At 43.9% G+C, this 16,308-nt stretch overlaps 1 protein-coding gene across 3 annotated transcripts in view; it reads right to left on the reverse strand.

The window, feature by feature from the left end:
* The window catches only part of Kif26b (kinesin family member 26B), a 499,922-nt gene that overhangs the window by 61,391 nt on the left and 422,223 nt on the right, over positions 1-16,308 (reverse strand). For 2 of the 3 annotated variants that reach the window (XM_029554099.1, XM_008849153.2), the window contains 2 exons: positions 11,477-11,660; positions 3,371-3,530 (listed from right to left, as the gene is read on the reverse strand). In XM_029554099.1, the coding sequence (XP_029409959.1) occupies positions 3,371-3,530; positions 11,477-11,660 (344 nt within the window). Of the gene's footprint in view, positions 1-3,370; positions 3,531-11,476; positions 11,661-14,560; positions 14,824-16,308 lie in introns of all 3 variants that reach the window. The other variant, XM_008849151.2, reaches the window with a different exon arrangement.

Raw genomic sequence — 16,308 nt, forward strand, 5'->3', positions numbered from 1 at the left:
CTCGTACAGATCCTTCAGGGACCAACTCCAAAGGTGAGTGTTTACTGGTTTTGGGCCTAAGAATTCATGTCAGTGCCTCCCTCTCCTTTTGCTGATCCATCAAATGTGAAGACTCCCAGCACCTTGCAGCTCAGGAAGTGGCAAGGAATAGCAAACCACTGCAATGAATGTGCCTGAAAGGAAATTTGCAAATGTGCTGTCAAAAAGCTCCAAACAAGGACAGATTTCTCTGGGAGTGAGGCTCCCTGAAGTTACAGAGCAATTTGTGCAGACTGTCAGTGCAGAGCTGACTAGGGGTCTGGAGCCCTTGATGATCTCACTGCCTTCCCTGCATGCTTTTCTGAATGGTGTCACCATTTAGGATTGATAAATGGCCCTGGGATTGGCCAGGCAGCCTGTGCTTCATAATGGCTGAGGTGGGGAACCCATTCCGCGCCTGCGCCTGTCATCTGCAAAGGCAATGTCAGCTGCAAAGTAAGAACCATTCAGGGCACATCTAGAGTGCCTGTGGGAGCTCCTGGGATGGGTAATGAATCCAAACTCACTTTCCGGCTTGCTCACATGACAGATTGCCTGGTACGATGATGAAGAGAAATGGAGACAGGCTATATCCCCTCTGTGCACATTCCAGTTAATTTCCCAGAAGCAAGCCCAAGTAATGCAGGTTCCACGCACAGAGTTGTCCAGGGTGACAAATGAAGAGGTGGTGGGGGTTTTGTGTTTTGGAGGGCTGGAGGAGGGTAAAGAACGTGGACTTTGATTTTCTGTTCTTTTCCTGAAAGATCAGGAACTTCATGGTCAAGAAACATGCCCTCCCCAAGGAAGCCAAGGCAAAGGCTAGGCTGAACGGTGCCTAGAGTGCTAACAAAACGCTGTGGAAGGTGGCTCTGGAGCGCTGATGGAACTGAGAAAAGAAATGTGGACCCTCCCACTGGACTGGCCACACCTGTCGTAAGGAAGTTCATATCTGACAGAACTTGATGACAATAAGGAGCCATGTGGCCCCATCTGCCAAGGTCTCCCAGACCAAGAAAAGCAATGTGGCTTGATCTTACTACCAACTGCCTGGGAGATTTGAGTAAACCTTTGTCTTACCTTCCTTTGGCCTGAAAGAGAAGTTTCCAGTTGATGAATCACTTTGCAAATGAGATTCATAGACACCCAAACTGATTATGCCGTGGCTAAGAATCTGAGAAAGTGTGACAGTAAAAGTCTCACAAAGCTTATGCATAATGACAGGCACTAAGGACCATGGGATGACAGGACAAATGCTCTGGCCACTGGATGGCTGACCAGGCCATTACACTTCCTGGTACAGAGCAGTAGGCAGTCCAGCACAAGCTCATGGTGACTTAGAACCAGGATAACTGTGCCCACTGTTAATGGCTATTAAGGGCAAGGGTCTTGCTACTGGGGACAACTCCAGGATGCTGTCTCATATAGACACAACATTTATGTTAAGTCTGTGCTTACATAAGACATGGGAACCCTTGCCCATCACATGGACCAGAACATTAGGAAGGGACCCCTGAAGTGAACAGAGGCTGTCTGCAGGGACTAGTGATATTCATAGTCTGCCAGTCTTCCAAGAGTGCAGGTGGCTGGCCACTAGACTAGCTGACATTTAAAATGTGTTTAACTTAATAAGAGATTTTGAGCTAGTAATAAAAACAATTCTTAGCATTTCTCTATTTGTTTATAATAAAACTAAACTATAACCAGAGGGAAATTACTTTATCTAAACTAAAAAATTTCTTTTGCTTATATCCATCTGCCCCTCCCACCATCAATTCAACAAATTCAAATAGACAAGTATTTATTAAAATCATGAAGTTATGTCACCCTTCGAAAAAAAAAAAACATGAGTGATCTCATACCCAATCAATGACATCATAATTAGGTGGCCTTTTGAATTTCATCTGCATCACAGCCTACGATGTTTTATACTCAAAAAGACTTCTCATTTCACCGAAACCAACTAGGGCTGATAGCTCTTTATTTTCTTTGAAGAGCTTCAACCTTTATAGTTCTGCTCCACACTGACTTTTTGTCTTTGCTCTACCCCATAACATGTTGGATTATTTCACAGTAGAGATGACAGAAAACGAAACTTCATAAACTTTCAACTTGAAAATGTTTTCTCATAGAAAATGGAGCTTATAAGAGCTGGGAAAGCCACCCTGGGGCTTATCTAGCTGGGATTTCCCATCTCAGGAAGAACCACAAACAGGATTATAACCACCACAAATGTTCCTGAAGGCAGTCCAGTGATGATCCTCCTGGTGAGAAACAGTGTCTGGGAGTCTGGCATCAGCTTGGGACAGTGGGAAGGAGACTTGTCCTAAATCCTAGGTACTGAACAATGAAATGTCCAAATTAATCTTCTTCCTCCCACACAACATTAATTTCCATTTAAAGGGTTTTTGGGTTAAAACAAATGATTCCCTGTAGATTTACTCATGGAGGCTCTGTGAGGTAAGGGCTAGTTCCACTTAAATTTGATTTAATGAGGCCCAACCAGATTATCTCCATTGGTGACTGGCCACAGCCTTCTATATTCTAGAGGAAGGCTTTCACACTGTCAGGTCATTCTGTGTCTCATTTCCCTGTGATGTAGGTAAGCTATAGAGCCATGCCTTCATTTCCTATAGCTCTAAGAGTGAAGATTCCTAGAGCTAGCAAAGAGACACAGCTGAGCTAGACAATGGTGGTGAAGGATGAACGAGGCTATGTCACTCATGAGCACAGATGGCATCGTGTGTCCTTGGCTGTATCAGACATGGGAGAAGCTCCAATTTCATCTTCTTGGAGCAAAGTAAAAAGGATCCTATATACAGAATAAACACTTGCATGGATGATGCATGGTGATCCCCAGGCTTTCTAAGTTCTCCTAAGTAAGAGTGTCAGCTGCATACAGGATGCCTGTACTATCCATGCAACATACGAGGTGACATACCTGCAGTAAAATCACGTGTTGTTTACCTGAAATTCAAATCTAAAGAGTAAACTGTACTGTCTGCTTTGATCCCGCAGCAGTATTCCTCTTTGGCCATTGCTTGCAATATCATGAACCATACACAATGCCGACAGCACACCAACAGTAATTGTGACTGGATGCTTCCACAGAAATAGCTTTCCATTTCATCTGAGGAGCCTAAAATTAGGACTGCAATGGATTTAAGTATTTGCAACACTTTTCAACTTGGAAGATGATACATTTCGCCATTGTTAGCTAAGGTTGATCTTTGGCACTGAATTAATAACAAGGTCCAGAATGCCCATCAGTCCTGACAGCCCTAGACACAGAATCCCACCCCCAGCTCTGGCATGATGCTCACCCATCTTGCTGTTCAGGAGAAGAGTCACTTACTTGTATGGGATGTGCTTGCTTCCATTGACAAGAGCCAGGATGACATTACCCAGAGCAGACAGTGAGAGGCACAGCCCTGAGCCTCCTTCTCGATTTTTGCTGAGAGCTTTCACACAGCTTCCAAGATCAATGAGATGTAGGCGGCTGCGCCCTCCAGACACTACCACAGAAGAGAAGAAGAGAGATAATGGGTGAGTTCTGGCAAATGTATCTTCTGTTCTTGTCTAGCTCTTTGGGAAATCTGAGGGGAAAGGAAAAGTTGACATTGGTAATCCAAACAGGTCATGCTGGGGTTGTTTCAAATAGCACAGGTGATCTTGATTTTGTCTACCACACACCATTGACCTTCTAAAATCTACTGATATCTTATTTTACAAATAACTGAATCATTCCTGTAGGTTGAATTGGATGAGATTCCCCAAGAGGCAAATGGCTTACTGAAGGAGGGTCAGTTCTTACCTAAATGTCCTCTGGACAAGCTGAACCTGGAACAGAGTTCACCTCCTCTGGTTGGTCATTGTCAGCCTGCCAGCCTAAAGCTCAGCCAAGAACCAGGTTTAACCCAAGGAAAAATCTGGAAGGTGTATAATCCAGGTGCAAAGGCAGGGGAGACTTGACTATTTGCTGAATGTCTGCCAATGGCCAGGTGCACAAACATCTCATTCAGTTCCCACAGCAAAATTATAATCTAAATACTATTATCCTCTTTTGCTAGATGAGAAAATTAAAGTTCAGAAAAGTTAAGAAATTTGCCTGTAAGAACTTCTGACTTCACTGAAGCAACAGGAACCAGATTGAGTCTTACACCTGAACCAACCAAGAATTAAACAACATATATACAATAATTGTTTTTAAGACACTAGACATTAGACAGAGGAAGATAGTGATGCTTGAGGTACACAGACAAGCAAGCAAACACGACTGATGTCTTAGCTCATTGTGTTGAGAGAGTTCCCAGGCTCAGGAAAAAAGCCAGGTAGGAGCTGGTCAACCCCCCTAGTTGAAGAGAGAGAGGATTCCAACGGAGCAAGGCAGCTGTTGTTGGCAGGACACAGGATGCTGGAAAGGAAAGAACCTGGAGATTTGCAGATGGTCTCTGGAATATTCAGCTGAGGCTGATCAGCAAGTGCATATGAGGAAACTCCCCAAGGCAAGGGGATTGGCCACCTGGCAAGAACAGGTAACAGCGCACTGATATAAGGCCAGAAGTGTCCATTCCCAATAGCCAGAGGTAAAACTTAAGGTTCAAGTGTATTTGTTAGGATACCCAGGAGGACCTCGCTCCAGTAGTGGAGACACGTAGCACTAGACTGAGCTCTCACCTGGCTCTACCTGATAAATACTAAAGGTAAGAACAGAAAGGATCAATCTATCTCTAGTGACTCAATCATAGCACCAAACAAAGCTTAAGAATAGTGCCAAAGTACAAAAATATCCAGTACCTAACAAGTTAAATAAAACGTCTGGCACCCAGTAAAAAATAAAGCGGTAGGCAAAGCAGCAGCAGATAACACCCACAATGAAGAGGCACTGGAAATAAACCCAGAGCGAGCAGAGCAGTTAGAACTGACAGAGACAGCTGTTAAAAGCAATGACTGCAGTTCTGCTTCAAAAATAACTAGAGACCTGGTCAGCCTGGCCTGCATATCTAGACCCTTTCTCATTCAAAATAATATATTAATATATAATATCATCTAAGATATAAAAACAACAATGAATCTATATACAAGAAAATTAATGGCAGATCACATATTATACAAGGAAAGAGTAATAAATTGGAAAATCTATCAATCTAAAATCTTTAAAGTGAAATACAGAGAAAAATATAAAAATAAACACACACACACACACACACACACTGGTAAGAAATAAAAAGAGATGTAGAATAACATCAAGTGTCAAAAATACACATGGTTGTGCTTCCTGGAGAAGACACGGAGTGTGACATAGATGAAATATTTAAAAATCTGGGCATGGCTGTGTGCCTGTAACCCAGCACTGGTAGAACCCAGGTGTTCTCTGAGTCGTTAGCCTGAAACAGTGAGCTTCGGGTTCAGTGACAGACCTTGTCCCAAAGAAGCAAGGCAGAGAGGAGAGAGGAGGACACCTGACATCCTCTTCTGGCTTCCGCATGTACACATATGGGCATGTGCATCTTCACACACAGGTATACACACACACACACACACACACACACACACACACACACACACACCAGATGGTAGCTTCACATAAGGGGCACACAGGCAGTACCTGGGTATGCACATCTGGGTGCCTGCACACCTGCAGGAAAAGCCCAAAGACAATGCAGAAGTCATGGCTTTGCTGCAAGATGAGAGCTTAGGGGAACCATCTGAACCCTCATTTTTTAATCCCATGGCTCCCTCAATTTCCGCATCTGCTATTGGTGGTGAATGTTTACAGGAGGCTCAGCACTGAAGGTCAGGCCGTTAGTTTCTCCAATTAGGCTCCCAAACTTTATACATTAATGAAGTTAATTTTGTTCATCTTAAACTCTCCCCAGTGCAACTCCTATAAACGAGGACATGTTGGTTCTCTTCTATTTCAGATCATGCAGGATCGGGTTGTGACGGTGTGCTAGGGAAATAGTTATCTTTAAACAAAATATCATGTTTTGTTGCTTAATTATGCAGACAGGAGCAGCTCAGGTATTCTACACACACCTCAGATGAAAGGGCAAAGACAGACTAATTTGGACTTACAGACTCTAGTCCATTTGACGTAATGGAATAAAATGTATAATGTACACATAGTGAAATAAAACACAGAAAACAAAAGCCAGTTTAGACTGTGCTGAGGAGTATTATGAAATGCCTGTAATTACCAGTGTGGCTGAGAACGAGAGGCACCTTACACAAAGGAAAATGCTGCTCTCTGCCCTCTACCCACTGGCGTTTGCTTAGTCACAGAGTCCAGAATTTCACATATGGTGCTTAATCTAGAATTCTGCCATGCCAGTGAGCTCAGGTCATTTGCTAGCATCAAGAATCTACATGACCATGAGAGGCTAATGAGACAATAAGAGCATAAGAGGTGATAATTAGTAGCAGGTAAGAAGCAGGCTCCTTACCAAATTTTCAGATTTGTTAAAGGAATATAATCCAGTTTTCTTTGAGCAATTTTTTCCTCCCCTTCCCCTTTCCCTTCCCTTTCTCCCTCCCTCCCTCCCTTTCTCCCTCCCCTATCCCGCCGTCCCTCAATAAAGACTCACAGACAAACTAGCCCTATCCTATTCCTTATAACAATACTATCCACACACAACTCAATACAATCTGTCCAGCATTTCTCAGGGATTTCACCCCTTTCTCCCTCCCTCCCTCCCTTTCTCCCTCCCTTTCTGGTGAGATGGTTCAGCAGGTAAAAGCACTGGCTATACAAGCCTTATGACCTGAATCCAATCCCCAGAATCCATAGGCAGAACCAACTCCCCAAAGTTCAATTCCCAGCACCCACATGACTGTCCATAACTCCAGTTCTAAGGGAATCAGATGTCCTCTTCTGACCTCCAGAGGTCATGACAACATGGGTGTGCTTACATACATGCAGGCGATACATTAGTGCACATAAAATAAAAATAAAATATTTTAAAAGTATTTATTATTGTGTATCTGTATGATGATACATGAGTACAGGCATGCCATGGCACATGTGTGAAGGTCAGAGGATGACTTTGGGGAGTTGGTTCTCCCTTCCACTATGGATTCTGGGGCTTGGATTCAGGTCATAAAGCTTGTGCAGCCAGTGCTTTTACCTGCTGAACCACCTCACCAGTCCATAAACTGATGCTTCGAAAGACCATGTTTCTGAACAAGACAGGGAAAACTAGGTTCACTGGCTCATCATCCTGAAGTGACACAGTATCCACTGTTTTGCTTTGGATGCTTAGGAGCAGTGCTCTGCTTGTTAGAGGCTTCTTCCCAGTGCTGATCCTAAGGACCCGGAAACCATTACAGATTTAGCAGGTAAGACTGGGGAGAACCAGCTCCATTGGTATTTCAAAAGTTTTGGAATCTGAGGAGTTATTTTAAACCTAACCTGGTGCCATTTACCAAACAGTGATACGTGAAAAAAGAATATTCATTTTTATCTTATTCAGAATGTTTAAAACATCACCTGTCTCCTTGTATGCAGATGTGTGTATACATACAATGCATAGATGGGCCTAAGACTCGGGATTATACTCATTCTGTGTAGTTAGCTCTTGCAGCAAAGATCCTGAATCCCTCATTGAGCTAAGCCTCTCCCAGTTGGTTAACAGCTCTGCTTCCTGCTTCCCCACAGGGTGACTAATTAATAAACTTTCCCTTAATTGACTTCTGGCTGCCAAGTCCACAGGGATTATAACATATATAAGTAAACAAAATTTCCATTTTAAACAATACTCCAAATCTTTTCATTGAGAGGTAGCCATATAAATTCACCAAAGTCAAGTAAGTCAAGGTTGGGAGGCTGGGTACTGAGGGGTCTGATCCCTTGCAATTGAAAAGCAGGGGTTCCAGCAGGTAGGAGGGATTTTCCCTTTCTAGTCTGGACCCCATCCCTCTCTTGTCTAGTTTACTAAGATATCAGGCAGCACAAAGAGGTTTTGAAGACACTGGTGGCATTTTCCTTTTCTTTTAGCCTGAATTTATTATTTAAAAGCAATTTTCATACGCAACTTAAAAAATAGGAAGAAGATAAGCTTGATGTTAAATATTTAATATGGAGAATGGAGAGACGGCTCAGTGGTTAAGAACACTAAATGTTCTTGCAGAGGACCAGAGTTCAATTTCCAGCAATTTCATGGCCGCTAACAACCACTTGTAACTCTAGGTCCAGGGGATCTAATGTCCTCCTCTGGCCTCATATGCTGCATGCATGTGGTACACTTGTATACATGCAGGCAAAACACTCATATACATAAAATAAAAATTAAAAAATCAAAACAAAAATTTAAAAATATTTGATAAGTACCCAGGATTTGGTAGGACCAAGTTGGGAGCAAGTCTGTGGTTTTAGGAAATGTTTTTTATTAATTTATTGTGGAGACAGAAATTCAGATTTTTTACATGTGAAGTACTTTAATGAGCTATTTATGTAATTTCATTGCTTATTCTGTTTTCAAATTCCAAATTAAAAGGAGAGCTAAGAAATAAAAATTCAAAGACCAAAAAAGAGTTGTCAGGTTGGTGTGCGTCGATTGAGGTATACATCGTTCACGGTCTCTCTCTTTAGTGCCATTGGGAGCCGTTTGGCTCAAGACTCAGATCTTTGCAGGGTCCTTTTGCTGAACCTGTAAGAACTCACTACAGGCTACGATGATTATCAGTATTGACAGCTGTTTAAACGAATAAAATAAACAGTGTTCCAACTCTCACATTCACTCCACTAAGACATTACCCAGAAAAGGCAGTGAGGGTAAGATTTACAACGAGCCCCCAGACTGTGGGGAGAAATGTACATGTAGTTCAGCTACAGATTTCCAAGGTCTGGGTCTTCTTAGTCTTAATTCCTGTTTCCGGCCTGAGAAATGTTATTCTAAAGGGAAGTACTTGACATAGTAAGAACTCTCTTTTGAGAATTAATCTCCCTTGAAAGCGTCCCTCTCCACATATCCTGCTGTTCCCCAGCTAAACCCTCACCAGGCTATTCAGAGAGATCTGTTCTGGGGTCAGCAGTATCTTTTCCCCAGGCTCCCAGAGCATCACAAATAACAGCCAGCATCTCTAGATTCCTTGCACAGCAATAACTGCTCCATCTGCTTTCCAGAGTTATACAGGTGGCCTTGACAAGTAGAACCCCAGCCCCAGGAGAGGCTATTTTCATTCATTTCCCAGGGTGGAGACAGGAGGCAGGCTTCGAGGGCCAGTCAAAGTGAAATGAGCATGCAGCTGATACATGTGCAAGAGGGCAAATCTCGGGGGGATTATACTGAATGAAAGGATGCAAGTATGAAAGGACCCATTTGGACTACAGAATTCAGTTCAAATACTATTCCATATAAAAATCAAACTTCAAAGACAAAACCAAATCAGTGCTTGCCAGGGGCTAGAGGTGGGGTGAGGCCTGACTACAAAGAGAAGAGAGAACTTTCTAGGGTGCTGACATCACTTTGTATTCTTATAGTGGTGGTTACACAGCTGTACAGATTTGCCAAAACTCATCTAAAGAGACAAAAGGAAGTAAATTCCACTGGATATAAATTATACCTCAAATCCCAAGTCTAAAACACAACAGCTACATCGGGTATGGTGGCACACAGCTGCAATCCCAGCACTCTGAGTGTGGAAGGAGGAGGATTGTGAGTTCAAGGGTACCTGCACTACATAATGAGACTTTGTCTCAGAAAACCAAAAGCAAAATAAAAGAGCAAAAACAAAATAACAATGAAAGCAAGCAAGCAAGCAAGCAAACCCCCAAACATCTAACAAGTAGAAACAATGGGAGAAGTCAGGCCAATGGAGACCATCAGACCCTGAAGAACTTTGTCCCCCCAGAACTTTGTTCAAGTCTCTGGGGCAACAAAGAATTTAGGGTGAGCTAGTTGAGCCTCCCTCTGCATAGCTGCCAGTTGGATGTCTTAATTCTAGGCTTCCTCTAGAAGAGGGCTGTCAATTCCCTTTTCATCAGTCGTCTGAATTTATAATTCCCAAGCCAAGGTTCCCCTCCTAACTCTGAAGCTTTTTGTTGCTTTTCTAGAATCTGGTGTCCTTGAGACCATCAAGGAAGCACTGGGGGATTTTTAAATTTTTTTTGCCATTTTCATACTATAGTTTGATGGCATTTAGTTCTGCTCTGCTCTTCCCTGACTGCCCCCTGCCCAATTTAATAAACTCTCTTATACATATATAATATAGCCTCTAGAGTATGATTTGTGTCCCTCAATGTCCTTCAGTGTGAATCTACTCCCTGAATCCACCAAGAGTCCCAATTCTGTAAGACACTGTCTCCTTCCCAGCAGTCATCAATTACCCAAAGTTCCTCAGGTTCGGTTGGGGTTTCTTACCTACTTCCCATGTCTATGCTGGGATTTTGTCTGGTTTGAGCTTGTATAGGACTAGTGCATACTGTCACCACTGCTATGAGTTCATATGAGTAAATGAGCAGCTATCTGTTAGACTCTGTTTCCTTGTGGTCACCCACCCCCTCTGGCTCTTACAGTCTTTCCACCTCCTTTTCTGCAATGATCCCTGAGCCTTGGGAAGCAGAAGTTTCCTTATGCAGTGGATGGCGATTAACACAGAGATCTACAATTAGCTGGTGTGCAGCGAACAAGCTTTCACAGGGTACTTATTCCTGAATAGGTTACTTAGGTTTAAAAAAACCCTACCAAGATACAGCTGAGAGTGACTGAGAGGCAGAAACTACTGCCTCCGCAGCCCAGAGTCCCATGCTATCTCTTGTTAGAAAGCCCAGTGAGTCAGCAGAGCACTTGGCCCATAGCTCAATATCCCTGCACTAAGATACTCAGTTAAGTGCTGGTGGGCCTCTCGAGTATACATTGCTGATAAAGACAGAGAACTGCTCTAACGTCATCCTAACTTTGACAAAACAGCCAAGAGAAAACTGTAGGGTCCTGGCAGTGTGGTTCTCTCACAGAGCATTTATAGTACCTGCATTTATACAGTACAACTTCATAGACTGCCACTACAGAGGGAGGCAGCTCAGTTCTGGTAATTCTTTCAAAATCCGATTTATAGAATATTCAAAAACACCACTATTTCTTCCTGGTCCACAGGGTAGACTCAACCTAATGATAAATGGCATATTGGCAGGTGCTCTGGTGGCTGAATATTGGTCTTTGTTTATAACCTCCTTAGGAGCTTGTGAACAAAAGGAAACTATTCAACAGCTGTTTTTCTTTTGTAAATTCATTCTTTCTCATGGCCAGAGCAAAGCCATTTGTAAATCATCACTGTAGCTAATCTTTTGCCCTTGGACAGCTCAAAAGTGAACTTGAGCCCAGACTCTGCAATTATCTTGAACCCCAGATCACTGAGCTCTAAGTGGGAGCAACCACACTCTGCTAAGAAAGGGTGCTATTACCCTGGGTGAGGGTTTGTTGGCCAGAGTTAGCAAGGGGGCAGGCTAGAGAGACTGACTTACTTCCGCCCTTCCCACTCTTCTCCATCCTGTACTGGTAGATGTGGAGGGTGAAGAGCATGTGGGAGTTGCGGTGATCGTCCTCATCACAGTCCTGTTGGTTGCTGCGTCGTGAGGCGATGGCGGCATCCAGGAAGAAGGCAGCTTTCTCTGCGGTGGGGGCCCGCAGCTCACTCTGGTTCTGCAACTGGAATATAGAATGTAAGAGCTGAGGACGCAGGCTGTGGAGAGGTGCCTGTGCCTCCTGCCTGGGGACAAAGGCTCAGTCCAAAGGTCTATGTTCATGGGCCAGCTCAGCTTGTTTTTGGTCCTTTTTCCATTTTCGTGTGTGTGCATGTGTGCATATGTATGTTTGCATGTGTGTAGGCACATGTGTGCATGTGGAGGCCCCAGTTTAACATCCTCGGTTGACCTCTCTTCCACAGTATTCGTTGTGGCAGCGCCTCTCACTGAATCCCAGAGTTCCAGATGTGCCTAATCTCTGACAACTTGCTCTGTGAATCCTTTGTCTCTACCTTCCAAGGTTAGAATTACAGGCAGGCTGCCACACCTAGCCAGTATTTACATGGGTTCAAGGAATCCGAACTCTAGTTATCACGCTTATCCAGCAATTACTTAACTGCTGAACCATCTCCCCAGCCCAGCTTAGTTAATTCAACAAATTAATATTGGCCATATTTATTAAAAGGAGCTTGTTATTAGCTATTTTATAGCTTAAGTTGAATCTGTAAATAGCAGGTGTGAAAATCAAGTGGCCATCAGTATCTGAGGTATCAGAGGGAGCAACAGGCTCATTTTTATCTGTGCAGAGGGCAGCAAACTGACACCCATGGTCATCCATCTGCCTAAAAAACAGGAGAGATGTGACTAGATCTTGATCTTGGAGATTGGAGCAGGTTGGCTGTGAAATGTGACTTTATATCTGACATCATTGGTGTCCAAAAGAAGGAAAAACTTGTCTATTATTCACTCTGAATGTCTCAGTTATTCAATGAAAGCTAATTTGGGGCCATATTTACTAGCATAGCTATGAATAAGAAGTACATGTATGATGGTTAACTTAACAGAATCTAGAATCATCTGGGAGGCCAGCCTCTGAGCATACCTGTGGGGAATTATCTTGATTGCATTAATTAAGGTGGGAACACTGCCCACTGTGGTAGCCCATTTTCTGGCTGGGATCCTAGACTGTAAGCGGGAAAAGGGAACTGGGCACAACGTGTATTCATTGGCTCTTGCTTCCCGATTGTGGATACGATGTGGCCAGCTGCTTCGGGCTTCTGCTGCCTTGAGGATGGACTGTTGCCTGGAACTGGGAGCCATAACAAATTCTTTCTCCCTTAAGTTGCTTTTGTTGGGGTATTTTATCACAGCAACAGGAAAATGTGTAAAAACCATGTGGAAACACCCAAGCTTCAGGAAGGTGTCGTTTATATTAAGAGACATCTGTTTTTATTTTAGTTTCTGAATTCATGCCCATGGCAAACTCAGTAAGTGATTACAGAAAGCACAGCAGGCACTGTGTCTCAATCCTATCAGAACCCCTGGTCTGAAGACCAACACTCCCTTCTGTGGTAGAAAAGGAAACTCCTAGTTTTGTTTTTTTGAGACAAGGTCTTGCTATATAGACCAGGCTGGCCTCAAACTCATCATCTTCTGGCCTCAGCCATCCGAGGGATGGTTTGACAGGTATATATGGCACAAAACTTATCTCTGATTTTTCAATGAACTGATTTGCAGTGTGTCTTTGGGTTAGTACAAATTAAGACAATTGTCTGCTTTGACTCTAACCATACCTATAATTTCAAACTGTGAGAACCAATATTTGGTGCAGGTAGGATTTGCAAGCTAAGACTATTAAAATCCTTGAACTTCAAAGGGATTTTATTGTGCTTGTGGTATTGAACTTACTAGAAAAAGTAAACCAAAGAATAAAACAAACCCATTTTCTACAAGGATAGTTAAAATAAAGAGGATGTTGCTTTATCTTCTTCATTTTCAGTTAAACAGATCTTCACTTAAGTGGATCACTGTTAATAAGTGAATCCAAGTTAACACCTATTTGAAAGTCTGGGTAAAGCTTTCAGCAGGAGCAGTGGGCTGGGCACTCCTGCTTCCATCATAGAAGCTGTGCAGTCAAACTGTGCTCTCTGGATTATATGGAAACTTGTTAGAGATGCAAATTGAGGGGTGCTCAGCCCCAGATGGAATCAGAAACTCTTGGGGAGGAGCCCAGCGATCAGTTTCAATAAATCCTTCAGGCAACTCTGGTGTAGACTAAACAGGATTCCAGAGGAAGTGCAAGGCTCTGGGCAGAGGCTGAGCAGGGCCAGGCTTGGGGAGATGGGTGTAATACAGGCCCTGGGGCAACCTCACCCACACAAATGATGGAGTTGGGGTGAGGCAGGTACTTATCAAACAGACATCTGTCTAAAACAAGAAGCATCTGGGAGGCCTCCTGCAGGAGACTGGCAGAGTTGACAGTTCTCGATATAAACCACGGGAGCCCCTCGAGTCATCCCTACATCTATTGTCAAACGGCAAGAGGAAGACCCTCATAACAGGCCCGACTTCCTGAAAAGGCAAACCAGAGCTTTTCTTGGCTTCCATAGTTTTAGCAATTATATCGTGGTTCTAATTAGAATGTGGTTATTAGTTTTTCCCACAGCACTGCTAATCCGCCTGTAAACCAGTGCCAGAAACACAGTTTATAGAGCCATAAACAGCCCCAGTAATGGCTGCAGCTATTTGTGCAGAGCAGTAAATATTTCAGTTTGTTGTTAAACAAAAGAAAGACTGTACTTTTTTTCTTTTTCAAAAGAGGAGTAAAGAAAGTAGCCTCAATTTCCCCCTCAAATGCTATGACAATTGTTGTCCCTGCACATTGTCAATTAGATTCAAGGTACAAATATTTAGGTTGGCTGAGCAGATGGCCCCACAGCTGCAGGCCATAAAGTTCCAGTCCACTTTAAAGTAAACACTCATAAGCCTCCTGGTTTACATGGTAAGTGATTCTGGGGCTGAGCTGCCCCGGCCTCCAAGGTAGAGATGAACCACCCCAGGGTGAGCCAAGCTAAAAGCACTCACCTGTGTGCCACAGATGGGGTCCTCACAGAGATAAACGCCGGGGGACTGGCCATCCTGTAGGCTGCCTGTGGCTACCTCAGACAGCAGGTCCCGAAGGTTCTCCTCTTTCCCCCATACCTCCACCGCTGAAATCCGGACTGAGAATCGGGCCCCGGTCTTTTCTTTGCGCTCATTGATAAGCTTGAATAGCCAAGAAATGGCGCAGGGAATGATGCCCAGGTTCTGCATGGAGTCGTCCCTTCCAATCATGGTATAGGATTTCCCTGTGAGAGCAGAAGAAAGGAAAGCAGTTGGAACGGCCAAACATCCTCAAAAAAATAAAAAGATGCCGAGGACACAGAAGAAAGGCATAGGGGAGTGGGCAAAAGGCAAGAAAAACAGCAAGCATTTCCTCACACTGGTGATGAAACAGCTGTAAAAGAATGGGAGGGCCCAAAGAAGCCACAAGCAGAGGATCCCCAGCATCACAGGCTATCCGGTTTCTGCATTGTTCTACAGAAAGTGGGAAGCAGTGCTTTTCATCACGATTACGGTCCTTTTTATAGCCACCCCACAGATTCAATCCACACACTCAAGCTTTATGTCCTTTCTCAAGTTAAATGCTGTGTATGTTTTTATAGTGTGAGCAAATTTCATTAAAACCAGGACCGCTGCTTTGATCTCAGATCATGAAATGAAGGAAGGGGCAGGGGAGATGCAGGCTCTGTGCCCTCTACAGTGCATTTGGGGTGATCTCTTCTACCAAAGGGACACTTTTTTGGAGCTTCCCAAATTTCTAACTCATCCAGCAGGTCCGGCAAGGCCTGGAGGCAAATAGATAGCTGTAGGTCAGGATTGAGAAGGGACAGTAGAGGGGAATTAATCCAACTCTTGGGGCTGGCTGGTGGTCTCCTTTCCCGCATACTACAGTGTGGGAGGACTCCTGACAGGGATGGATGCTGGAGCAAGGACAGGATTAGTCTGCTCCTCTCAGACAATCCTACAGGTGCTGGGCTCCACTTAGAGATTCTATTGGCTCTGCCCACCTGAATCCTCTTGGGGATGGTACAGGAGTTCCTGTTGATCATAACCTAGACCAAGTGGGAAGAACCCTGCTCCCCTCTTGTTTGTCTCTTGGACTTGAAGCTGTCCTATGTGAGTGGATATCCACTTAGGACAAGTTCCTGTTTCAAAGGCAGACATAGAAATCCATTACTGTTCAGTTTAGTACCTAAGGGGAATGTGACCTTTCCTCTCATCTGGAGACTCTGGCACCAATACTGAAACATCACTGGGATGACAGGAAACCAAATGAGCCACACAAGAAGTCAAGTTCTCACTTACCCAGCTTGGCATGGCCAAAACAGAACACGCAGCCATCTGCCCCATTCACCACAGACTGTATTACCTCAGCCACAGTTCCAGCACACACTTCAGCCTGGAAGAGTCAAGAGGAGACATGGGTAAATGCACCATAGAGCACCATGAAGCATCTGGATGACACAGAAGTGAGTCCTTCCTGGGGCTAAGGATTCCAGCATCACCACATTCCCAGTTGGTCCAGCCTCTGCCACAGAGTTCTGGGGGAACTCAGAGTCCTCAGGGACCTTCCACCTCTTGCAAACCAGCCCCAGTAATGGCTGCAGCTATTTGTGCAGAGCAGTAAATATTTCAGTTTGTTGTTAAACAAAAGAAAGACTGTACTTTTTTTCTTTTTCAAAAGAGGAGTAAAGAAAGTAGCCTCAATTTCCCCCTCAAATGCTATGACA

Source organism: Nannospalax galili, unplaced genomic scaffold, assembly GCF_000622305.1.
Source record: "Nannospalax galili isolate Female #2095 unplaced genomic scaffold, S.galili_v1.0 scaffold543, whole genome shotgun sequence".
NCBI classification, from domain to species: Eukaryota; Metazoa; Chordata; class Mammalia; order Rodentia; family Spalacidae; genus Nannospalax; species Nannospalax galili.